We start from the raw sequence: 26,141 nt of genomic DNA, 5'->3' as shown, positions 1-26,141 counted from the left end.
GTACAGGTGCTAGTTAGTAACAAGTACTAACAAAAAATAGAATATTCTATCAATAGCCACCTGCTAAATTAGGACATTTCAGTCAACAACAACTCACATACACCAGAGTGGTCTCATAAGATTACAGTAGAGGTGAAATATTCCCAAATTCCTAGAAATATTACTCTCATATTTGTGGTGAGTTGGTATATACACATTCGTTCCACTAGTACATAGCTTATACTGTTATGTATAATGAATAAATCTTCAATGAAAACAATTGACTATGTTTCTGGTGTATGTGTGTATGGTTTCTGGCAGCGGCCCCAAACATCATTTTGACTGTATCAAAAGGCCAGAGTTTGGCATACCCCATCTACTTTGTGTAAGTATGCTCTGCTGTTTGCACAATGACCACATCCTCTCACAACACATTTCTCTGAATGTACAGCATACTCTAAACTTAATCTCCATATGGTCTCTCTCAAAATTTTTTCATTTTGTAATACTCACCCTTCTTCTTGCAATGATGTGAAATGGTACATTTCATGTTGCAGCTTCTCTTTAGCTCATCTATTACTCTGGTGCTTTGGGACTATTATTAAGTAAAACAAGTTACTTGAATACAGGTACTGCAGCACGACAACGGTGCATCTGATAACCTAAGTCAGCTACTGACTCATGAGTGAGTGTTGGTGTATACACAGAGTACGAAGGGATGACTCACACCCTGCAGCAGACTTCATTGCAAGACTTAAAATGGCTTGCAGTGTAAACTAAGGAATTACTTATGTCTTGAATTTTCCATTTCATGTGTTTATATGATGGTTTCCATTAAAATCACAGCAGAGAAAAAATTAGTAATAGGATGACTACTATATACAAATTACAGATCCTGACTTCATTACATAAAAAATTTTACTTCAGATATAAATAACATTTTACTTCAATACTTGAACAATGAAATCAGCTATTATACAAATTCCACGAACTCTTTTACTCAAAATAAGATCAATTTTTTGAGTATTTTCAGCAAATTAAAACACAATACATTCATCTTCTAACTTGCCCTTTAATAATTTATATCTCATTCATTATTTTGTAGTACTGATTTTTTTTAAATGATTTAGTGTAAGACATCATTGAAGTGTCATTTATGAAACAAATAACCTATAGATGTGGATTCTTCAAACCAATTCCTTGGCATTCAATAATGTAAGTGTCTTTAGAGGCATCATCTTCATCTTCTGATTTCTTCACAGTGAATTTAGCCTGAAAGCAGAATATTTAATGTGTAAGAGTGATAAGGAGGGAAGAGCACATAATTCCAACTTACCTATTTTACAAAAAAGGTAGAGATGCAAAGATCAAATGATTCATGAGTTCAATCGCACAGAGACTGAACTACGGTCCTTGTTCAAAGATATACACATTTGCAGAGTTCAGTCAGAGTACATAGAATTGGGTCCCACTGCACAGTAATTGAATCAGAACCTCCAGAAAACAGCTGTGACAAATATCTATTTTAAAATTTCAATTTTGATTATAATGTATCATCACTCCCTAGTCCTTAAAGTTTCCCTAAAACATGAAGTGAAATATCGATACTTTTAGTCAAGTATCATATCACTCTTTAATCATCCTACAATGTCCTAGCCAGCTTAAATCCCTAAGGATATTATTCAAAAACATCTAGTTCAGAGAAGCTGGGTTGGGAAGAGCGATGGTAGTGGTGATTAACAGCTTCCCTCATCCTCATTGTAGATTTCATTTGTTGACTGAAGTCAGCTTTAAAACATTTGACCTCCTCCACTGTGTTTTGGGAAATGATTATTTTTTAAAGCTGAAGTGGTTAATGTAAACAGAACTGAAATTCAAACAAATGAGCAGGCTGGCTGAATCTATGGCAGTTTTTTAAGTTCGCCTAAATTTAAGGATTCTTTGAAATGTAATTTGAAAATCATTTTCCTGGTTGAACAGTATATGTCTAGAAATTCTTTTCAATTTCAGTATTCTATGGCAGTATTTTGACACACAATGGACATTTGCAATTATTACTTAAGGAATAAACACTGAATCTTGAGCTAGTTAACTAACATTTTAATGTAGCTAAATTTTTCAAATTATATGCATGATGAAAATAAGGAACAAAAGTAACTACTATAGGAACTATTTTTAGATTATATTTAAGCTTATTTATAACTCAAAATGTAGAGTTGCAGGAAGTTATTAAGGGGATATGTGATCTTTCTCTGTCCTTCCTTCCCTATCATTCTGATTTTCAAATAAAAATATGAATCTTTCAAAAAAACTTAAGAATCCTGCAGTAAAGATATAAGTTTTTATGAATAGAATAGAATCTTTTTTACTTATAATCATAAATCTACTTAAGAGGTCGGAAAATGTCAGAATTTCAGCAAATATTCTGTTTGAACAACAGAAATTATACGAAAGTAAGACCTTTAAACATTAACATATTTAAGTTTATAGCCAATGAGGATTCTCTTGAGTTTATTTCATTGTTCTAATCAAAACATCTTTATTACTCCATAAGACAGTAAAATACAGTGATGAATTTAGGCTCTTACGTTTGCTTTCAGGGTATGTTCAAATCCCAGCTCTACTACTAAGAAACTACGTGGCTGGGGGCAGACATGTATCGCAGTTGCTGAGATGCTGTTTTGTGGCTTAAGTCATGTATCTGAGTGCCTAGGTCCAAGTCCTGATTCTGTTTCCAGCGTCCTGCTAAGGCACACCAGGGGAGGCCGCAGGTAATGGTTCCTGTACTTAGGCCCTTGCCACAATGTGGGAGATTAGATTGAGTTTTAGACTTTCGGCTTCAGCCTGGACAGTGATTAGGGGAGTGAACCAGTGAATGGAAGATCTCTGGCCTTTCCTTTTTGCCTTTCTAACAAATAAATATATTTTTTAAAGAAATGCTATAACCTTAACAACCTGATCGACTTTACTCATCATCTTTAAGATAGAATAAATAGCCACCCTCAATGGTTATACAGAGTATGAAAATTAAAAAAAAAAAAAACAGGAATTAGCTCAGTGTCTTACAGGAAGTACTCTGTGGCAGTAGCAATTCTGATTATTATTATTGAGTTTTCTGTTTTTAAAATGTGACCCAAACTGGCCACAATAAAGCTTATTTTTAAGACAGAATACTCACCTTTGCTAGTTGTTCAGCAAAATGTATAGCTGTTTGTGTATGGAGTGTAACTGGTCCTGTTTTTATTCTAGAAACGCCACTGGCTAATGCCATGAAAACAATCAGCTATTGAAAAAAGAACAGGCAAGAAACATCTCACACATTTGCTAATATCTGGAGTTACAATTCCATTGTTGTTCACAATGAAAACAGCAGAAATCAAAATAGCTAAAGAAGAATTTGTTTCCCCCAAGTCTCTAGAAGTCATTCGAAAATTATTACAGACAAATAAAAACAAACCAAAAAGCTTGCTTTTCCCAAGTCTGTGGTGTGGTTCAGAAATACTTAGCAACAACTTTCAACATAGGATCTTTTCAATGTTTAAAAATAGATTATGAAATTGAAAGAATAGAAAAGATCACTCACCAAGCTGGCAAGTGAAAGTTTCAATTATGCTCTAAAACAGTGATTAGAAAGTTTTTTTCCATCTCGAGCTACTATGACATTTATAACACCATTAATGGGTCAGACAGAAGGATTAATTTGAAAGTTTGCTCTCTACAGACTTATTGATTTTGAGCACAACCTGTAGAAACCTTGGCAGGGTTAGGTAAAACAATTTCACAGGCCTTACACAGCCTGTGGGCTGGATGCTCCCCATCCCCATCTACAGCTACATTAAAATAAGTGAATACATAGAATATTTCTGGCTAAGAAGGAAGAGACTAAAAATGACAGAAACTATCCTAAGAAAATGGTTAAAAGGATCTGTATTGTGGCGTAGCAGGTGAAGCCATGGCCTGTGATGCCAGCATACCATTTGGGTGTAGTTTGTGTCCTGGCGGCTCCATTTCCCATCCGGCTCCTTGCTAATGACTTGGGAAAGCAGCAGCAGACAGCACAAGTGTATGGGTCCCTGCCACCCACCTGGGAGACCCAGGTGGAGCCCCTGGCTCCTGGCTTTGGCTTGTGTTGGTCCTAGCCGTTGCAGCCATTTGGAGAGTGAAGCAGTGGATGGGAAGCCTCTGTTTCTCCCTCTCTCTGTAACTCTAATGTTCAATTAAATAAATAAATGTTTTAAAAAATTAGTGGGCCATAAAAATTTAGATCTTATTTGGAGATATTCAATAGCACTTCTCAGTGTGAGTCAATGTGTTCAGCTGGAGAGGTCAATGAAACATCCAAGAGATGTTGACAGACGAAGGGGTATATGAGCAAGGACTTCGACAGGAGGTCAGAGATAGTAACACAAATTTGGGAGTCATCAGCACATAGACAAGGATTTAAGCCATGAGACTGAATGAAAAAAATGGAGAAATATAGATCAATAGGCATGGATCTGAGCTTAGGAGCTCTTCAAAAGTTAGAAACTAAAGAGAAAATAACAATAAACTAGCAAAGGAGACTAGAAGATATGGCAAATAAACCAGGAAGATGGCAATATTTCAGAAACTGAGCAAAGAGAAGCAATAGAGGCTGTTACTGGGATACAATTCCGTAAGCTTCTGTGTGTGATACTGGCATCCCAATGTCCCATTTCCAATCCAGCTACCTGCTAATGAGCCTGGGAAGGCAGAATATGGAAATTTTCCCAGTGGGAAATTTGGATGGAGTCCTTGCTCCTAGTTTTGGCCTGGCCCAGCCCTGGCTAGACATTGCAGTCACTTGGGAGTAAACCAGAGGATAGAAGAATGATTGTGTGTGTGTGTGTGTGTGTGTGTGTGTGTGTGTGTGTGTTTGTGTTATCTGTCTCTCTATCTCTGCCTGTAATTCTTTCAAATGGATAAATTTTTACATATATATGTAAAATATACACATAAATACTAAATACATATGTATATAAAATAAAGTCCAAAAGAACATTAAAAAAATGTAAAGTAGGGGCTGGTGAGTGGTATAGCAAACTAATCCTTGGCCTGTGGGAAGAGCATTCAATATGGGCACTAGTTTAAGTCCCAGCTGCTCTACTTCTGACCCAGCTCCCTACTTGTGGCTTGGCAAAGCAGTCAAGGATGGCCCAGGGCCTTGGGAACCTGTACCTATGTGGGAGACCTGGAAGAAGCTTCTGGGTTTGGATTAGCTCAGCTCCAGTTGTGGCCAACTGAGGAATGAACCAGTGGATAGAAGATCTTTCTCTCTGTATCTCCTCCTGTCTATAAAATCTGACTTTCCAATACAAATAGGTATATCTTTAAAATACATATAAAAATTTTTTAATGAAAATTTAAAAATCTTTTAAAATATGTAAAGTTGGATTTGGCAATCAGTATCTGAAAGTTAGTAACTAAAATTTATATTAGTCTAGTTTAAAATATTCAAATCTGATAGATTAGAGCATTATTTATTAAAAACACGTCATACCTGGTCTTGCAGATACTCATCCACAGTACCACCATGTCGAAGATTTGCTAATAGCATTTCAGCAGCATCAATTCCAACCTTATCTGCATTTACACCTAAGGTAGGACAGTGTAAAAAAACATCACATTAGTAAGAGGCAAAAGTTTTAATGTATTCCGGTTTGCATAGGTATAATAAATTTTTAGGCTCTAAACTCACTCAATATGCCTTCTGGAAAAGATTTTTAGTTATTCTGAGAGCTCTGAATATGCAAATACTTTGTACCTTTATTTGTACTTGAAGAAAAAAAGATTGCTTAAAAACTAAAAATTTAGCTAATTTATAACCATGACCCTATAATACAGTGACTCAATGTAAAATTTTAAAGCTTGCAATTTACATATACAATTAGTCTGCAAGTAATTCCATCAGAACTTAAGAATTTCTTAAAAGACAGAGAATTTTTGGGCTAAAAAACGAAACAAAACAAAACAAATAACATCTTCAGATTAAATAGTTTTAAAATCTTGGCTTCAAGATGTGAACAGGTGTTACCTTGCTTGAAGTTGGAACACTTACCCTGTTACCCTAACATCTACCTCTGCACACATATGCCAAATCTCTAGTTTGACATTAAATAGGAAATATTTACCATCAGAAACACTGAAATGTCAAATTAGTCTTATAAGATATTTATTTTAGCTTTCCTTTTTTTAGTTGCAGTTATTTATGGAGTACCGTACTGGTAGTTAATACATGTATACAAAGTGTAATGATCAAACTAAACTAATTGGAATTTCTGTCTGCTTAAGGTACCATTTCTTGATCTTGGAAACCTTCAAACTCCTTTCCTCTAGGTCTTTAAAAAAGACCTGTTCTTGTAAACTGTTCTGTATTGTACAATACCATTACTTAAATCAAACTAACTTTATTTTGGTACAAGGTATTTACTTTAAAAGAAATTCTTAGTTACAAATGAAAATGAAATTTTTAAAAAATGAGAATGTGGTTAATCTATTTTATATTTACAAATTTAGTTGAGAAACCTTGAGAAAATGTGGCCAAACAGTGGAATCCTTACATTTTAACTTGGTTATTTCTGACAGAAACTACTAAAATAATATACCAAACTTAATCTCTGGGCGTAGAAGTATTTACATAACTGAATTAAACAGTTTGAAGCATGTGCTATGAATGAAGATTTCTTGTATAAGCTAGTCTCTGCCATTTAATCTGCTACATGGGGGATAGAGGAAAAAAAATAACTATGCTTTCAAGTTATGTAGCTAGAAACTACATAATATGTATAAAGTGGCTATGATCAAGATCACGGCATAAGAGTACTGAGCACCCAGTATACACTGCATGTGTGGCATGCTAGATAATTCTTTTGTTAAGGAGATAATTAAAAAAATGCTCATATATTACAGCAGCAAAGATTAATTAGATGCTAAGTTCTATGCTACAAAACAACAAAACTGAAAGGAGTTCAGAAAAGGAAAAAATTATAGGTTCTAGAATAATTTTAAAAGTTTAGTTGTAACATTATTTGTGGCCCATGAATGACTTAAGGGGCTTCCTTGAAAAACGGCTAAAATTGGGATAGAGGACCATAAGGATAAAGAACGGCTGGTTTTGTTGCGTTAAAAAGTGATAGGTAGGCCTGGCGCTGTAGCCTAGTGGCTAAAGTCCTCGCCTTGGATGCACGGGGATCCCATGTGGGCGCCGGTTCTAATCCCAGCAGCCCTGCTTCCCATCCAGCTCCCTGCTTGTGGCCTGGGAAAGCAGGTGAGGACGGCCCAAAGCCTTGGGGCCCTGCACCCACATGGGAGACCTGGAGGAGGATCTGGGCTCTGGGCTTCAGATTGGCACAGCACCGGCCGTTGCAGTCACTTGGGGAGTGAATCATCAGACGGAGGATCTTCCTCTCTCTCTCTCCTCATCTCTGTATATCTGACTTTGCAATAAAAATAAATAAATCTTTAAAAAAAAGTGATAGGCACATGAAAGCTTTCTGTTAAGTGGGAAAGTATTTCTCAGAGCTACTTCTATTTCTTCCTACCCAACCTCCTGAACAGTAAATAAGGGTATGAATGGCCCTAAGTTATTACTGGCCACTACTGGTAGCAATGTCAAGTAACTGAATTGGCAATTAGAATTTATATAAACGTTTTAAATTTGAGAATTTTGCTCTCAGTATCATGCTAGAAAAAGGAGCAAAGTCCTAACAACTTTTAATATTTTAACATTTTTCTTCTGAAAGATATTTTAGAGGCTTCCAAAAACAGTCACAATTTTGCTTTATGAACAAAATATTAGTTTTATGTTGTTGAATATATAATTCTTTGCTTACTCTTCTGGTTAGTTATGTTCTTCACTACAGGAGCAAAACAGTGCAGGAGTGGAGCGAGCTCTGTTTTCTTTGTATGGAAATTAATCTGGCTTATTTATTGTGAGACTTTCATCCCCTTCTTCTATAATTCATGGCATGTTTGCAATGTCATAAAATAAATGCTATGGTCTTCTCTGCAATCCGATAACCATTTTATATTTTCGTCCTTTTAATAAGCAAAAGACAAATTACTGGGACTGGCATGAAGACAACTCCCAGATGGTGCCAGTGCGCCACCTGTCTGCCAAGTACTAAGAATAGCCGTGCTGTAGACAATTCGATTACGTGGCATCTCGCGGGAACGAAGCATACAGCCACCACACAAACCATTACAAGTTCAACCAGGAGTTTCGTGGCTGGCAAAATAATTCTAAATATTTTAACAAACAGAGGCATATCTCCTCTTCCTAATGTGTCAAATTTTAAACAAATTTTCCTTTCCTGAAATCGCTCAATATTTTTAAATACTCGGTATAATAACTGATGCAGGGGAGAACCATCAACAGACTTTAAAACTACTAGATAAAGAGACCAGGGCAGTAGCACAACAAGCTAATTCTCCAGCTGTGGTGCTGGCATCCCATATGGGCACTGTTGCTGGTCCCAATCCAGACCCTTGCTGACAGCCTGGGAAACCATCAGAGGATGGTCCAAGGTGTTGGGCCCCTATTCCCACAAAGAACACCCAGATGAACCTACTGGTTCTCATGTTTAGACTCTAGAAAAGTCTGTGAGAAAAAGACCTGGACATGTCAAAAGGTCAATATCATAAAAAGAAAAAGTAAAAGGAGAGAGGACATTGTGGTGTTGGGGCTGAGGGTGTCCCCGTTCTATACGGAAGTGCCTGGTTCAAGTTCCGGCCTCTCCGTGCTGCCAAGTTAGCCTCCTGCTAAATGGCCTGTGAGGCAGCAGATGATGGCCCAAAAAGTACCCGGGTTCCTGCTCTCCATGAAAGACCCAGATGGAGTTTCTAGTTTCCGGCTTTCCCTGGCTACCCCCGCTGTTCCAGGCACTTGGTTAGTGAACTAGAAAATGGACACTTATCTCTCTCTCTTCATCACTGTCTTTCAAATAAATAAGTTTTCAACAATTTATTTATTTTTCTTGCAAAAGCAGATTTATAGAGGAAAGATAACACAGAGAAAGATCTTTGTCTGTTGGTTCACTCTCCAAATGGTTGCAACAGATGGAGCTGAGCCAATCTGAAGCCAGGACCCAAGGAGCTTCCCCTGGGTCTCCTAGGCAGGTGCAGGGTCCCAAGGCTTTGAGCTGTCCTCAACTGCTTTCCCAGGCCACAAGCAGGGAGCAGGATGGGAAGTGAAGCACCTGGGACATGAACCGGTACCCACATGGGATCTCAGGAGATGCAAGACAAGGATTTAGCCACTAGGTTATTGTGCCAGAACCATAGATAAATGTTTTTTCAGAAATTTAGAAAGGTAAAGCGAGCATTCTCTATCAAAAGAAGACTAAGCCTACAGGAGCACCAATTCCTATATGTGCTCCAAAAAGAAAAAGAAAGCCCATATTGCTCTAAATATTTTAGACAAACTCTTTGTGTCTGAGTATGTATGGTATATCTGACTCTAACAAATTCTACATGTCTAAAAGCAGTAAATATTATGCGGGTTTTATCCTGCAATATTCAGAGGTGTCAGAATGGTATCTGCAACTCACATTGAAGTAGCTGAGAAACATATATCTAACAAAAGGTCACAAGTGGCTAATCTAGAACAGCAGTGTAGTTAGACAACTTTTCAACAGATCTGAAATTTTTCAAGGTATAAAGTTGGGAGAAACACTGAAAGCTTAATTAACTGTATACCTCGTTTACCAAGTGACGATCCAGCAAACAAACAGCCAGTGGATGTCTCAGCAACAATGCTATGTAGATAGGAGTAAAAAAAAAATTATTATTATTTATGCTATAAATATGCTGAAATCGCATGCAAATACAGCCATGAGTGTTAAAGAGGCAGAATTAAATCCAGCCAACAAACTGGTAAAATGAAATTCTTCATCCATAGAGCAGAATGATTAATTCTCCATCCGCTTTAATTGCGCCATTAATATCTTTCAGTGACTGATTAGGAAAGTTCCATTAGACTCTTTTTCTTTTCCCTTTATTTCTTTTTTCTTATGTATTTTTTCTTGTTTTTCTTTTTTTTTTTAAATATTCCATTAGATTCTAATCCATTCACAGGTAAATAAAATTTGCTCACACATTTCTCCCAAGCTAACATCTCATCCACACTAGGTAGTACTATGTCACAGGAGGCACAAAGTACTATAAAGCATTTTATGATTATTTTACAATAAAAGGCCTGTATGCAAGACTTTGATTTTGTGAGATCAAAAAGTAAGCATTTGCTTTAAAACTGTCTATCAAAATTATGAATATGAGACTCTGGAATTTATTAATAGAGGAGGGAGGTGTTTGGTAGAGAAACTGAGATGCCACGTGGAATACACATATATACTCTCTATGCCCATAGATACTATAATATGATGTTTGGGTTTGAGTCCTGGTTCTACTTTCAATTCCAGCTCCCTGCTAATTCACAGCATGGGAGGTGCCATGGCTCAAGTATGTGGGTTTCCACCATTCACGTGCGAGGGAGGGGTTCCAGGCTCCTGCCTTCACTGTGGTCCAGGCCAGGCTGCTGTGGGCATCTGGTATGTGAACCAGTAGATGGTACATCTCTGTCTCTCTCTCCCTCTGCATTTCAAGCTATAAAAATAAATGAGTTTTTAAATTAATTAAATCTACAAAGGATACTTAATACTTTAAAAGCATCGATTAAAAATTTCTATAACACTTAAATTTGTTAACTCTAATTGGGTTAAAAGAATAGTTAAATTTCTTTTATAGATATCGATTTGTTTATTTGAAAGGCAGCTCTTCCATATGTTGGTTCACTCCTCAAATGGGGGCAACAGCTAGGGCTGGATCAAGAACAAGTCAGGAGCCAGGAGTGTACCCAGGTTTCCCACACAGGTGGCAGGCATCCAAGAACTTGACCATTTTCTGCTGCTTTTCCATGCGTATTATCAGGGATCTGAACAGAAGCTGAGCAGCCTGGGACTCAAACCAGCACTCTGATGTGCCATGTTGGTGTTTAGCACTGCAGGTGGCAGCTTTAGCGGCTGTTGTCACAATACTGGCCTCCTATATTCCCTTTTTAAAAGAGATCATTGCTGTATTTAACACTTACGAATGTGTTTCACATTTGTGATCTTAAAGAAACTGGAAATAAACCATAGGATCAGCCTCAGAGTCAAACTTCTGATGAACTTAAGCACTGAAGTTCACCAGATAAGTGACAGATCTTATCAATGCAGTAAGAAGCAAATTAACCTCAGAAAAATAGCTCATTATCTTGTTCTTTTTAGTAGGAATGTCCTTAGAAATAAGCCTTCTTAAAACTGTAAATTTGAACAAAGACATTACAAATCTTTAATTGAAATGGGATAATTATTTCAGGGCTCTTAACTAATGTTTATGAAAAGGAATGTTATCTCACATTATTCCACTTCCATTGCCAAAAGCTTGGTCTTTAGGTTCCTGAACTGGCTGGATGTTAACATACAGATCCCTGATCTCCTTTCTGATGCATCTCACTGCCGCCGCAGCCATGTCTTTTGCTACCTATTTCAGCAGGTCAGAAAAACAGAGCAAAACAAATGAATTACTTGGATAGTCATTTCAGGCCTTCAAAGACACACAAAACTAGAATTTTTATGTATACTATTTAGAAATTTGATTTCCAAAAAAAAAAAAAAAAAAATAGAAATTTGATTTCCAAAAGTAGACAGAGCATTGAATTTTACCAAAAAAAAATTAAATAATAATATTAAAAGTCTTAAAATAATTTAAAAGCTTAAATTACATGATATTTTTCATGGCATACATATTATTAGACAACTTACTTTAAATGGTAAAACACCAGCAACAAAAGCTCTTCCATATATCTTGGTCACAGAGCCACGGTCAGTTAAATTTATGGGATTCAACTGTTTAACAGGTGACATGCGAACAATGACTTCACCACCCCCTTTTGGGTAATAGCCCCTATGGAAAAGAGGACAAAAAATAACACTGTATTAAGAAAAATAAAATTAGTATTATAATGGAATAAAATATGAATGCTATCCAACCATGTAATTCACTAAGAGTTCTATTTCAGGTCTATGTGGTCTAATATGGCAGCTCTAAGATGTAACTATTAAAATCAAATAAAATTTAAAAATTTAAAAATCAGCTTATTGGATGCACTAGTCATATTCCAAGTGCTCAATTTTCACATTTGGATATGGTGACTGCCATAATGGACAGCATGCATAGGTAACATTTTCTTCAAATTAGCAAGTTCTACCAGACAGTGCTGTTCTAGAATCTATTTTAGTTCCTGATATTTTCCAGTACCTAAAACATATTTGCACTACTCCAGAGGTGCAGAGAGTCACAGTCACACAACAAATCACAGGTTTCATTACAAACAAACAACAACAAAAAAAACCCCACCTTGGATTTCTACTTTTTAAGACAGCAGAAGGATAACATGAAAACACGAAAGTCCAAACGCACAATGTATGTTTAAGGACTATCAAATCACACAGTTGGAAGATACGGTATGCTGAGAGGAAGGAAGAGATGAAGCGGGCAAGGCAAACTGCGGCAAGACAGCACGTACTCGCATGCCATCCACAGAAACCACGCCACGCTGTCGTGAGGCAGCAGGGGCGGCTCAAAGAGAAGTAACCCAAGTGCACTGAAGGAGGCTGGCTGCCAGCACCCAGCAGTCCCCAGCTTTGTCACTGGCTTAAAGGGACTGATGACTAAACAAGGATACGAGAAACAACAGATATGAAGCTGCCTTGGGGGGGAAATTCCTTTGAAAATATATTTTTTTGAAGAAACAAACAAGTATCATATATAGTTGCTTTCAAATCCTCATGCCCCTGTTGTTTATTGTTTTTCAAAAAACAAAGTACAATATTCTTAGAAGAAATACAAACGGTTTCCAGAATGACATTTTCATAAGTTCCAATTTTTCAAAGGACTAATAAGCAACTTACCTCATTTTAATGGCACAATTAAATGTGAAACCAAATTTTTCAGCAATTGGCTTGAAAACCTGAAAAATGAATTTATTGTTACTTTAACCATCATTACTTGTGATTAAACAAAAGTGTTTTATAATGTCCTAATAATTAGGCACTGAAAGCAAATACTAAAATGAAATATGTGAGTTAATTCCATTTTCAAACAAAAAAAAATCAATGCATTTAAAAACTCAACATGTAGTTCATTAGAGTTATAGTAAGTCTATATATATTAAAAAATTAAAACTCAGCACACTGCCATGGTTATATTATTTGTGAGGACAGTATTTCCTAACCCTTCTCAACATAACAATAATATTAAAAATCAGAGTATTGGTTAACTATCCTGCCTTCTCCATTTTTAATAAAATTGAAATCTCAAAGTACATATAATTTTATGATCCTTATTTTCCCAAATAACATTATAAACAAGCATTTTCTTGACAAAAACTCTTAATAATGCGTGAATAACTTGAATTAACCATTCCCCCAAGTTTTCATGATATAGAATGGCAATGATACTACAGCATTTAATGATTTGCTTAAATACCTTTACTACTGATCTTTTAGTACATTTGGTAATCCATAACTAGGGAAATTTCCTTGACACAGAATTACTAGATGAATAGAGAATAACTTTCATTAAATAAAGACCAAATTGAGTTTAAAAAGACAGTACCATTTATTAAAATGGCAATATTCCAGAGAAGGTGGGATCTAAGCCTGAGGTCTAAGGTAACTCTCAGATCTAGAACCTTGCTAATTTTTCAGGGTTACCTTCCATGTGTAAAAGAAGTGTGTTCACTTTTTTTTTTAAGTCAGAAGAAAATTTTTAAAAAAAAACTGAGATTATTAAATGTACAGTATGATGCAGAACAGCTAGAATTGTCATATGGTGATGATGAAAATGCAGAACGTTGATCCACTCTGGACGCTTGCTTCTCCTAATGTTAGCCATACACTTCGTTTCCTATAGATGGGCACTCTGAGAGGCAGGGGATGGCTGAAGCAAAAGGGGCTCTCTCACCCAGACAGAAAACCCAGGTGCAGTTCTAAACAAACACATTTTCAAAAATTAGAAAAAAAATTTTTTTAAGTGTTGGGAGTTTTTCTAAAGTGTAATTCCTGCATCCAAGAAATAACTGGTTCAGCACTATGGTGCAGTGGGTGAAAATTGCTGCCAGAAATGTTAGCATCCTGGCTGGAGTGCTAGTTCAAGCCCTAGATAGGCTGTGTCTGAGTTGTTTCCAGTTAATGTGTCTAAAAAGGCAGGAAAAGACAGCCCAAGTTTTTGGTTCCTTATTACCCACAAGCGAAACTTAGATGGAATTCTTGGCTCCTAGCTTTACCCTGGCCCAAGCCTTGCATGCTGCAGTCATTTGGGCAGTGAACCAGTATAAAGAAGATTTTTCTGTCTCCCTGCCTTACAAATAAATAACTAAACAAATCTGTTTTTAAAAATTTGTATTATTGGAAGAATCAAGATGGTGGAATAGGGTAAGGACATATTTAAACAGACAGAGAAATATTAGCGAGTGTGAAGCAGAGAGGGCACATTCCAGGAAACAGGAGAGGACAAAACAACAGCAGAGGGGTACCTGGAGACTGACAGACACAGGAAAGCAGCGGACACAACGGTGTGGTGTTGCAGTGACTGATACCCCCAGCATTCAGCAAATGGTGATCTGAACTCCACCAGCAACAAGATGGGAAGGGATTTTCACTGGGAGCCCCAGAGGTGAACCCAGACAAAGAACTATCCTGTTGTTCTGTTTGATTTGACAGGAGCAGAGAGAGTAGCAGGTCCCAGACAGGCAGTGTAAGGACAGAGTGGATTTCATAGCCCAGTCTGCCTCCCAGAGCCCAATTAGTTGCCATTTTGTTTAAGGAGGCAAGGCTATGGACCATTCTGAGCAAGCACTGAGCTAGGGATGAACTCATTTCTAACTTAGTGAACTGCAGCAATGTGGAATCCTACGGGTTCCACCCATGACAGATCCAGGTAGCCCTCAGACCTGATGGCCAGCAGATCAAAAACTCTAGCAGTGGCATGTCAGGAGCCATTTTGTATAGTATGGCAAAGAATTTAAGACTGCAGGGGACAATAGTGAGATGCACATGCACTAAGCTAGACGAGAACTCACTTAGCTCAATGGATTGCACTGATCCCCCAGGAAAATAATACCGACTTCGCATGGTACAGGTCAAAATAGGTCCTTGTGGCACCCAGACCTAACTGCCAACAGGTTCCTGCAAGATCACCACCAACAACTTAGCTACATAGGACACCTGGTGTCTCCCTAATCTTGGGACCTGCTCCAACTGGAAGTGGGAGAAAGGTTGTATAGAAAACGGTGCAACATCAGCACAGTATTACAGGAGGTAGAAACTGGTAAGGCAAGAGCTGGGACTACGGAAACACTGGTGGAAATCGAACATAAAAACCCAGACGTGTAACTCACTGGAGGGAAGGGAAAAACTGACTGACAACCAAGAGCCGTGTACCAAGTGCAATAAGTAAAATCGGACTGTAGAACTGTGGGTGACACAGCTTAGAAACCTGCCCCAAGAAAAACCTGACAACCAGAAGTACAGTGACCAAGAGCAGAAGAAGAAACAAAGGCACAATAAATATTACTGAAGACTCCTCTGCAAAGGAGCAAAATCCTTTGCCAACTTCAGAGTTAACTGAGGAAGACATCGAGAAAATAGGGGATACAGAATTCAAAACATTTCTTATAAAGCTTCTTATCAACAACAAGAAGCACATAAAGCAGGCATTCGAGGAATTTAAGGAATATGTAATACCAGAAATGAATCAAATGAAAGCTGATATATCAGAAATGAAGAATACGGTGGAGCAAATTAAAACTACAGTGGAGAGTATCCAAACTAGAATGAAGGAGGCAGAAGAAAGAATCTCAGAATTGGAAGATATTTCCTGTCACCAAGGGGAAACAAACAAAAAGCTGGAAGCAGAGCTGGATCAGGCCAAAACAAGTATTTAAGAATTGAAAGTCATTATTAAAAGACCAAATTTAAGGGTTATGGGAGTCCCAGAAGGTACAGAAAGCTGGGTTTACAAATGTATTTAATTAAATAATAAGGGAAAATTTCCCTAATCTGGAGAAAGGATTGGGAAACAACAACCAGGAGGGGCACAGAACTCCCAACAGGCTTGACCAAAAGCAATCTTCACCACAACACATGATAATCAAGCTTTCATCAATCGAACATAAGGAAAAGATCCTTAAATGTGCAAATGAAAAAAATCAACTGACCTACAAAGGAATGCCAATTAAACTCGAATGGAGTGACATATTCCAGATTCTAAAAGAAAACAATTGTCAGCCCAGGATAATGCACCCAGCAAAACTTTCTTTTATCTTTGAAAAGAAATAAAATTCTTCAAGAGTAAAGAAAAGTTCAAAGAATATGCCTCTTCCAAACCTGCCCTACAAAAGATACTTAAAGATGTTCTCTTGACAGAGAAGAGGAATAGTGCCTACCAAAACCAAAGGCAAATGTGAAGAACATCTCAGTAAAATAACAACAGAAGATTGAATCAATGAACAACCCATTGCTAAAATGACAGAACCAAATTACCTCCCATACATATTAACCCTGAATGTAAATGGCTTAAACTCATCAATAGAACATCATGGATTAGCAGACTGGATTAAAAAACAAAACCCATCTATTTCTTGCCTATAGGAGACATATCTCAGCAACAAAAATCAGTGTAAAATATATCACATGGATTTTGACTTTTTTTTGTCAGTTCCATCTCTTCAAAACACTTTGATTAAATTCTTCAATGACTCATAGATCATAGACAAACATCATTTTCTTCAAGAAGGTTCTTGATTTTCGTTTTCATTTCTTTAGCAACACATTAGTCATTCAATAGCATGTTATTTAACTTCATAGTGTTGCACATTTCTTTTTTTTTTTTCTTCCTGTTGTTGATTTTGTTTTGTGGTTTTTCATTTAAAGGGATGTATAGGAACTGTGTAATAGAGTTATCACATCCAGATGTGAGGATACAATGCAGTTGCATCTCTATGTCCAGACAAAGATGGACTCCAATGAAATTATTTACTATATCTTGACAATAGGATGTTAGGTTCTCTGCCATTGTCTATGCCCACAATGATGGACATATGACTGAAGAACTATTCTATAGCAATGATATAGGGAAAGTCAGTGAGGTGGGAGAGGAATTAGGGTAGGGATAAATCCCAGTGCCTATGGAACTGTATCATAAAATGATAATAATAAAAATAAATAAAAATTTTTTTTAAATGTTTGTATTATTGGACCCAGCACAATAGCCTAGTGACTAAAGTCCTCATCTTGAATGTGCTGGAATCCCAGATGGGCACCAGTTCATGTCCCAGTGGCCCCACTTTCCATCTAGCTGCCTGCCTGTGGCTTGGTAAAGTAATTGAGGATGGCCCAAAGCCTTGGGACCCTGCACCGGCATGGGAGACCCGGAAGAAGCTCCTGGCTCTTGGCTTCAGATTAGCTCAGATCAAGCCATTATAGCCATTTGGGGAGTGAATCCACCGGATGGAAGATCTTCCTCTCTGTCTCTCATCCTCCACTGTCTGACTTTCCAATAAAAATTTAAAAATCTTAAAAAATATATTCTATACCAACTGATACATAATTTATATAATTACATTTCAGGCTTTCTTTTTAAATCAACATTTATTTACTTGAAGATGTAGAACAATAAAAGAGAATCGTCCATCTGCTGATTCATTCCTCAAATGATCCCAGCCCCCAGGGCTGAGCCAGACCAAAGCCAGGGGCCAAGGACTCAGTTCTGGTCTCCAATCCACCAGACAGGGGTCATCTACTCTTGCTTTCCAGGGACATTAGCAGGAAGCCAGTTCAGGAGTCTAGTAGTCAGGTTCAAAGCAACACTCATAAGTGGAGCCTTCACCTACTGCACCACAACGCTGACCCCTACGAAGGAAATGTTTTAGAAAATTCACTATCATAACACAAAAACAAAATAAACTAGACATCATGCAGAAATAAACAGGAAGTAACACAAAAACATTCAAGGTATATTTAAAGAGAAAGAATGGATTTAGGAAAATATATAAGATCATCTTGTCAACAACAACAAAAGCCCTTACCATCATCGTGTAATCTATCTGTGGTGCCATTTCAGCATTAGTTCCCCCTTTCAGACGAAGTTCAGATGGAGAAGCAGCAAAGAGAACACAGGGCATTGAGACCTGCATCAAGAGGCACACACTCCTAAGGAGAAGGCAGAACAGGATGAACTGCACCTTATCCTTTTTAAAGCCTCAAGAAAGTCATAATATTATACATCACTATTAGCTGAAGCAAAGTAAACTGAGAAGTTAAAAAACACTTAAGTGTCTGGTGAAACTCAAAAGTAAGTATTGGTTTCAAGTGACAGGCAAAAATTGCTTTAAATTCAACACAAAATACATCACCTGCGTGATTCCGCGTAAGTTCTGACACTGTTCTTTATATGACAAAGAAGTAAAAAAATTAAAGATAAAACTTGTTCAAATGTCAAAGTATTTCTGAAAGTAGTAATTTATGGAAATGTGTTTTCAAAAATCAAGATCTAGAAATATTCAACTGATTATGTCACTACCATGCACAGCTCAATGTTCTGGTATCAATTTAAAATATAGTTTCTTACCATCTTCAAGTTCATGATATGACAGAGTAATATTTTATAGACTAACTGAAATATTTCACATGAAAACGTTTCAGGGAAATATTCTTGTTTCTATATATGTGGTCTTATAATCAAATAATGCAAGAAATCACTAGAAATGGTTATATTATTTGAAAAATTTTATGTGCTATTATTTCCCTCCTTCAAAGTCAAGGGAAAGCAATCATTTTCATAAATAGATTGTAACTTGAAAGGAAATTAACATGCCTTTACATACCAAAAGAGATACCTTTACCTAACTTTCACTTTTTAATCTGAAATGGTGATTGATTTATTTTTGTTGTTTGAAAAGTAAGGAGAGACAGATCCCTTCCATCTACTGGTTCACACCCCAACTGCCTCCAACAGAAAGGGCTGGGTCAAGTCAAGGCCAGGAGCCAGAAACTCAATGTAAGTCTTCTACACAGGTGCCAGGGACCCACAGGCTGGGCGAGCAACTGTTGCCTGTGAAGATATCCATCAGCAAAAAGCTCAAATTGGAAGCAGGCCCAGCACCAGAACACGCCAGAACATATCAGAACACGGTTGCTGCAATGTAAGCCGTGGGCAGCCTGCATTTCACCACTATTTCAAATGGCTGCCTCCTTAACTTCTTTTCTTTTTAAAGATGTATCTTCCATAGTTTTATCTGAGAAGCAGAGTTACATACAGAAGAGACAGAGAGAGAGCTCTTCCATGTACTGGTTTACTTCCCAAATGGCCACAACAGCAAGAGTTGTGCTGATTTGAAGCCTGGAGCTTCATCTGGATCTCCCAAGTGAGTACAGGGTCCCACGGACTTGACCCATTTACCTCTGCTTTATCAGGCTGTAAGCAGGGAGCTGAACTGGAACTGAAGCAACCAGAACAAGAACAGTGTCCACATGGGCTACCAGCACTGCAGGTAAAGGTTTACCTTAATATACCATAGTACTGGCCTCATTTCTAACTTTCTTACGACAAAGACACAATGCACTTCACTGAAAAGTCTGTTTTATTAATTCATTAATTTAGTTAATTATCAAATCCATTAATTAAATATATTTATTGGGGGCCAGCACCATGGCACAAAAAGCTGAGCATCAGAGTGCCCATTCAAGTCCAAACTGCTTCGCTTCTAATCCAGCTCCCTACAAATGGTAGAGAAAACAGTGGAGGAAGGTCAAAATCCTTGGCCTCCTGCACCTATATGAAACACCTGGAAGAAATTTTTTTTTAAATTGTTAAGTCAGCTATACAGAGGAGGGGAGACAGAGAGAAAGATCTTCCATCCATTGAGTCACTCCCCAAGTGGCCTTGGGGCTGAGCAATGGCTGCAGCTGAGCCAATCTGAAGCCAGGAACCAGAAGCCTCTTCCAAGTCTCCCACATGGGAGCAGGATCCCAAGGCACTGGACCATCCTTGACTGCTTTCTCAGGCCACAAGCAGGAAGCTGGATGGGAAGTGGGGCTACAGGGATACAAACCAGCACCCATATGGGAGGCTGGCGCGTGCAAGGCAAGGACTTCAGTCACTAGGCTACCATGTCAGGTCCCTGGAAGAAACTCTTAACTCTTGGCTCCTGGCTCCTGACTTTGGGCTGCTGCAGTTATATTTGCAGTGAATCAGTAGATGGAACACCATTCTGTCCCTCTCTCTCTCTGTAACATTGCCTTTCAAAAAAAAAAAACTTTAAGAGATACTTATTAGTTGTATTTGGTAATGGAAGATTAACATGTATCCAATTTAACTTCTATTCTCAAGGAGTTGAACCCCAGTAGCAAGTGATAAAAGCTTAGAAATACTCAGTTTACCACAGGTTTACAACTACTTGGTTTATTGCTTATTCCTTCTATATTGCAGTAACAGGAGTCACAAAAAATTGTTATAAAAAATGAACTAGTAGGGTCCAGTACCGTAGCCTAGCAGCTAAAGTCCTCGCCTTGTATGCACCGGAATCCCATATCCATGCCGGTTCTAATCCCGGTAGCTCCACTTCCCATCCAGTTCTCTGCCTGTGGCCCTGGAAAGCAGTCGAGGACAGCCCAATGCCTTGGGATCCTGCACTCATGTGGGAGACCTGGAGGAAGTTCCTGGCTCCTGGCTTCCGAATGGCACAGCCCCAGCCATTGAGATCACTTGGGAAATAAATCATCAGATGGAAGACCTTTCTCTTTTTTTCTCCTCCTCTCTGTGTATCTGCCTTTCCAAAAAAAAAAGGAAACTAAATCTTTAAAAAAATTCATCATTGTTCCAGGTCTTGTCAATGAAAAGAAGGGATGCTCAGAAAGATAAAGACCTAACTTATCTGTTAAATACCCAATTGCTGGGGCAGGTACCTGGCACAGTGCTTAAGATGCTTCTTAGAACATCCACATCCAGGCTCCACTTCTGACTCTAGTTTCTTGGCAACGTGCAGCCTAGGAAGCAGCAGGTGATGGCTGAAGAGCTTCGGTCCTTGTCACCCAACAGGAGACCCAGAATGAGCTCCGGATTCAATTTTAGCCCAGGTCGGCCCTGGCTACCTTGGACATTTGGGGAATGAATGAGCAAATGGAAGCTCTCTCTTTCAGGATAAGGGGAAGGGAGAATTCCCAAATGCAAAAAAAAAAAAAAAATCAGGATTATATCTAATTCTAAACAGGCTTATAAAAGTATCTACTAAAAGACAATAAAAATGTTTAGTTGCTTAAACAAAAAACAATAGAATATGGTTCATTGTTAGCTATAAACTAAAAACTGAATTTTCTATAATGCAAAGAATACAAAAAATGAAAATTCATTTTGATGAGTTATTCACTTCTAAGTAACAAAAAGTAAAGAAACAACTAAGCTACATCATGCTATACATACACATATAAGAATATTTCAGGTACAGTAATAGCCACAATTGAGCAATTAGGTCCCCCAAATTTGACATACATTGCCTCCAACCCTGAAAAGCAAGTGTCTTATCTGCCTTTTAAAAGTGGGAAAACAGGCCTGGCACAACAGTCAAGTCCTCGTCCTGCATATGCTGGGATCCCATATGGGCACTAGTTCGTGTCCTGGCCATTCTACTTCCCTTCCAGCTCCCTGCCTGTGGCCTGGGTAAAAGCAGTCGAAGATGGCCCAATCCCTTGGGACCCTGTGCCCACATAGGAGACCTAGAAGAAGCTCCTGGCTCTTGGCTTCAAATTGGCTCAGCTCTGGCCATTGTGGCCCTGTGGGGAGTGAATCAGCAGATGAGAGATCCTTCTCTGTGTCTCTGCTCCTCTCTGTAATTCTGACATTCCAATATAAATAAATAAATCTTTAAAGAAAAAAAAAATAAAAAGAGGGAAAAAAGTACAAAGAGGTTAAACACCTTGCCCAGAAGATGATAAAACTTGATTCTGAATCCAGGCCTAATTCCAACAGCAATACTTTAATGACATATGAGCGATACCTACCCTGCTGTCTTGGTATCTGCAGTATGGATGCCACCTTTGATCTTTTCGGGTGTAAAGCTTATTTCTGTTGAGCCGATTTCTGCCCCCTCCAGTTGTCCATCACACAAATCTCGAATCATTTCCAATCCAGATAAATGTTGAGGCCTTCAGGTCATAATACTGCATCAAAACGTGTGCATTCAGACTGCCTATATCCCCTCTTTTTATGACACACTTATAAAACCATAACAGCAAGCAAATAGCCGCAAGTTCTAACCACGTTCAGTGCCACATCGTCAGAGTCAAAGCTTCAAGGTTTTAAGGTTTAAACACCGAGACCATCTGCCAGTAGGTGTCATTCTAAAAACAAATTACTTTGTCTTCGAACACATGTACACACTGATGTACAGTTGTTACAAACCAGAACTGTACAAAGGAGAAAAACTAATAAAGGTATTTGAAAGCTGACAGTCCCACTTGCATTTCACTGAATGATCCATGGCACTTGCTATGGTGCAAGCTGTATTCTCTTTAAATTGTTATGTTGAAGCCGTAATTTCTAGTACTTCAAAATCTGAATGCATAAAGGTAATCCTAAAACTTTTCAGAAAATGGAATTAAGGTTAAGTTTATTTTGATGCCAAAAAAAGAAAAAAAAAGTTTGAAATCAATGCACATTAGGGGTATTGAAAAGCTTCTGGAAATGTACATTATGGAAAAACATATGCATGAATTTCAAAAAAATAAACTTGCTTTTAGTCCCATTTCCTATGACCACCACCAGGGGCATGTGGCACAGAGAAGAGACAGCGGTGTGGAAATCATTGTCCAAGCCAAGGATAAATGCCAGGACGGATCTCTTCCTTACCACTCCCTCTGAGGAAACTGCCAGCACCTTGATGTTGGACTGACAGCTTGGAGAACTATGAGAATATAAATCTTCACTCTTGAAGCAACCCAGTCTGGGGTGTCCTGCACACTAATGAATAGGATCCCTATATTGATGGACTGCATTGCGCTAACAACTGCGGTGACAGAGCAACTGCTGCTCACATGTATGAATATCAATTCCTTTAATCATTCCCAAAAACTGTGCCTAAGAGAATAACAGATAGCTCATCTATGAAGATAAAATATATACAGAACACACCAATGAATGAGTATGGCCTCAACCTGGGGCTCGTCCGCGCAGGTGCATAATACACCTGACACCCACCTACCTAGTGGCACATCCAGCTTCCCAGCAGGAAGAATCCAGAAGAGCAAGCACCATGGCACTTGCCTCTTCACAACAGACAACTCTGGTCGCTTCCAGGGAGCCATCCCATCTGGGGCTCCTTTCCTAGTCTTCCTTAATTCTGAACTGCAGCACAGCACGCGCTGGCTCCTAGGTGGATTTCCTCGGCTAGTCTAGGCGTCTGACTCCTGCTCTGAGTTGCCTCCCACACGCCCAGTGAGCAGAGGAAACGCTAGGAAAGTCACCTCTTTAGCCCACACAACCAGGCCAAGACCCACCTGCAGAGCCCTGCCTTCCCAGCCCCTCGCAGCTTGCACTGCTGCGACACCCCGCACCCCCAGCCCCTCGACCCTCCAACCCCGCACCCCCAGCCCCACGACCCTCTAACCCCGCACCCCCAGCCCCACAACCCTCTAACCCCGCACCCCCAGCCCCACGACCCTCCAACCCCGCACCCCCAGCCCCTCGACCCTCTAACCCCGCTCCCCCAGCCCCTCGACCCTGTAACCCCGCACCCCCAGCCCCTGGACCCTGTAACCTCGCACCCCCAGCCCCACGACCCTCCAACCCCGCACCCCAGCCCCTCAACCCTCCAACCCCGCAACCCCAGCCCCTCGACCCTGTAACCTCGCACCCCAGCCCCTCGACCCTCCAACCCCGCACCCCAGCCCCTCGATCCTCCACCTCGCACCCTAGCCCCTTGACCCTGTAACCTCGCACCCCAGCCCCTCGACCCTCCAACCCCGCACCCCAGCCCCTCGATCCTCCACCTCGCACCCTAGCCCCTTGACCCTCTAGCCTCGCACCCCCAGCCCCTCGACCCTGTAACCTCGCACCCCCAGCCTCTCGACCCTCCAACCCCGCGCCCCAACGTGCCCCGAGTTACCTCAGGCCCGGCGTGCTACGTCCCGCCCGGATCTTCTGCACGCGCAAAGGGAGGCCCAGGAGACAGCTCAGGGCCGTGGACACCCTGAGGATCTGGCCGCCCTGCAACCGGTGAGGCGTGGTGAAGCAGGGACTGAGAACTCGGCAGCCACAGCTCCGCCTCCCGCCGCCTCGCAGGTATCCCGGCCGCTGGCGGCGGCTCGGCACTCACCCCTTCCATGATGCCGCCGTCCACCTCCACCCGCTGCCCCTCCATGGCAGGCCACCTGACGCCCGGTCCGCAGCAGCAGCAGAGCCTCCTCCCGAGCCGGAGACACCGGAGAGACGGAACCGCAACCTTCAGCCTTCAAATCTCAGCTCACCCGCCGGGGAACCGGCACGGAGAAGGAAGGCGGAAGAAGCGCCACCTCCCCCGGAAACTGGATCAAGTTCCCGGGGCCGTGTGTCGTGTCCCCCCCCCCCCAGGCCGCCGGTGCGCATGCGCGGCCGGCCAGCCCAGGCCCGCAGCTGCAGAGATGGAGTGTCCGCTGCGGAGGAGCCCTGCACCACGGTCAGAGTTACGGTCCTGAGAGGCTTGAACTCAGCGCAGCGAAACTGCAGGGTGCGCAGAGTCCCCTTTCCACTCTAGCCTATCGAATTCTGAGAGCAGCAAAACTGCAGGGTACCCGAAGCTCCCTTTCCACTCTAGCCTAATCTTCCAGGAACTCGGCATAGCCGGAGCTGCAGATTCTCAGACCTGAAGGTGTGGGAAAAGCAGTGTACTGGGCATGTTCTCTGGGGTCGTCTAGTACAGTTTGCTTCGTCAACAGCTTGCGCCTGGAACTTTGTGTACCTGCTGCATTGACTGACAGCCGTGAGCCCTTCAGTCCCGCGGGTGTCAGACCATATATGTTTTCGGATGGGAAAGGGCAGCATCAGTAACGCTCTGAAAGCCAAGATTCCGCTACCTCGTGTGAGAGCAAGCACAACTTGCAATAAACACAGAAAGTAACAGGTACAAACAATGGATAAATTCTTAATTATGCTTTAATTGTCAAATATTATGGAAGCTTCTAGACAAGCAAAAAAGAACAAGGTTGATAACACCCCGAAGTTATTCCCGACATGGTGGAGAATCTGAGAAATAATCAATTACAGTGTCATCTACAGCTGTGTCTAGTATGTAGTTATCTTGCACCTGGTTCAGGGAATAGCAATTACGTGATGAAAATAGCCAAAGTTTACCGAGTGCTTAGATGCCACAGCACATAACATGCATTCACCACCTGGTTGAGTAGACACTGCTTTTACTGCTTACCATTCCCTATGTTAAACAATTTGCAGCTACGATGGTGCAGTTGTTATATAAAAGACTGAGACTAAGACTCGGTGGTCTTATGTGAGCATCGCTGTGTCCTTGTCTCAGTGTTCTGCTGCTTTTGTGACAGAGAACAAAAGACTGGCAAGGCACAGCCTATGAATGCTACTCAGCCCAGGACATCTGTAAAATGCCAGTCCAGGAAGTGCTCATATTTGCACTATAATAGCTTTGGCAATAGGAGGACTGGTGACAGAGAGACCTAAGAGCCTGAAGGAAGAAAGGCTGGTGATGCAACTGTCCAGGCAATTGATAAGGAAAAGTGGAAGCCAGGTAGTAGTAGTAGAGGAATGAAATATATAAGCTATATCTTAACTATCTGATGTCTGTATCTATCTGATACAGAAACTTAGCCTCCTTGGAAGAAGGCGTTTCCTGTTTATTTCTTTTTTTTTTCCCCAGGTACTAGTTTACTTATACCTGCATTTATTTTTTGTTGTTGTTTAATTTTTATTTTGAATTTTTGAATTTTATGGTACAATTTTGTATAGACCCAAACTCCCACTCCTCAACAGATTTTTCCCCACGTTACTACAATAGTATAGTCCTTCATAAGAACTCATAATCCCGTCAGTCTGTTATTTAAGTG

The 26,141-nt window shown here is 40.0% G+C and overlaps 1 protein-coding gene across 2 annotated transcripts; it reads right to left on the bottom strand.

The window, feature by feature from the left end:
• Positions 1 to 24,560, bottom strand: RTCA (RNA 3'-terminal phosphate cyclase). 2 transcript variants are annotated; one of them, XM_040998571.1, is made up of 13 exons: positions 24,407 to 24,560; positions 24,197 to 24,297; positions 22,963 to 22,996; positions 22,449 to 22,453; positions 22,095 to 22,238; positions 18,125 to 18,248; positions 12,948 to 13,006; positions 11,799 to 11,940; positions 11,393 to 11,517; positions 9,694 to 9,752; positions 5,498 to 5,592; positions 3,158 to 3,262; positions 1 to 1,251 (listed from the first exon to the last, which is right to left on the bottom strand). In XM_040998571.1, exons 1-13 carry the CDS (start codon positions 24,449 to 24,451, stop codon positions 1,150 to 1,152), a joined length of 1,140 nt encoding a protein of 379 aa, XP_040854505.1. In that variant the 5' UTR covers positions 24,452 to 24,560; the 3' UTR covers positions 1 to 1,149. The 2 variants fall into 2 exon arrangements, with proteins under 2 accessions (XP_040854505.1, XP_040854504.1); XM_040998570.1 differs by lacking the exons at positions 22,449 to 22,453; positions 22,963 to 22,996.
• Between the last annotated feature and the right edge of the window lie 1,581 nt (positions 24,561 to 26,141).

Source organism: Ochotona curzoniae, unplaced genomic scaffold (assembly GCF_017591425.1).
Source record: "Ochotona curzoniae isolate NIBS_2020 unplaced genomic scaffold, NIBS_Ocur_1.0 scaffold_1037, whole genome shotgun sequence".
NCBI lineage: Eukaryota > Metazoa > Chordata > Mammalia > Lagomorpha > Ochotonidae > Ochotona > Ochotona curzoniae.
The sequence above is the reverse complement of the archived record's forward strand: the minus strand, read 5'-3'. Positions and strand labels throughout refer to the sequence as shown.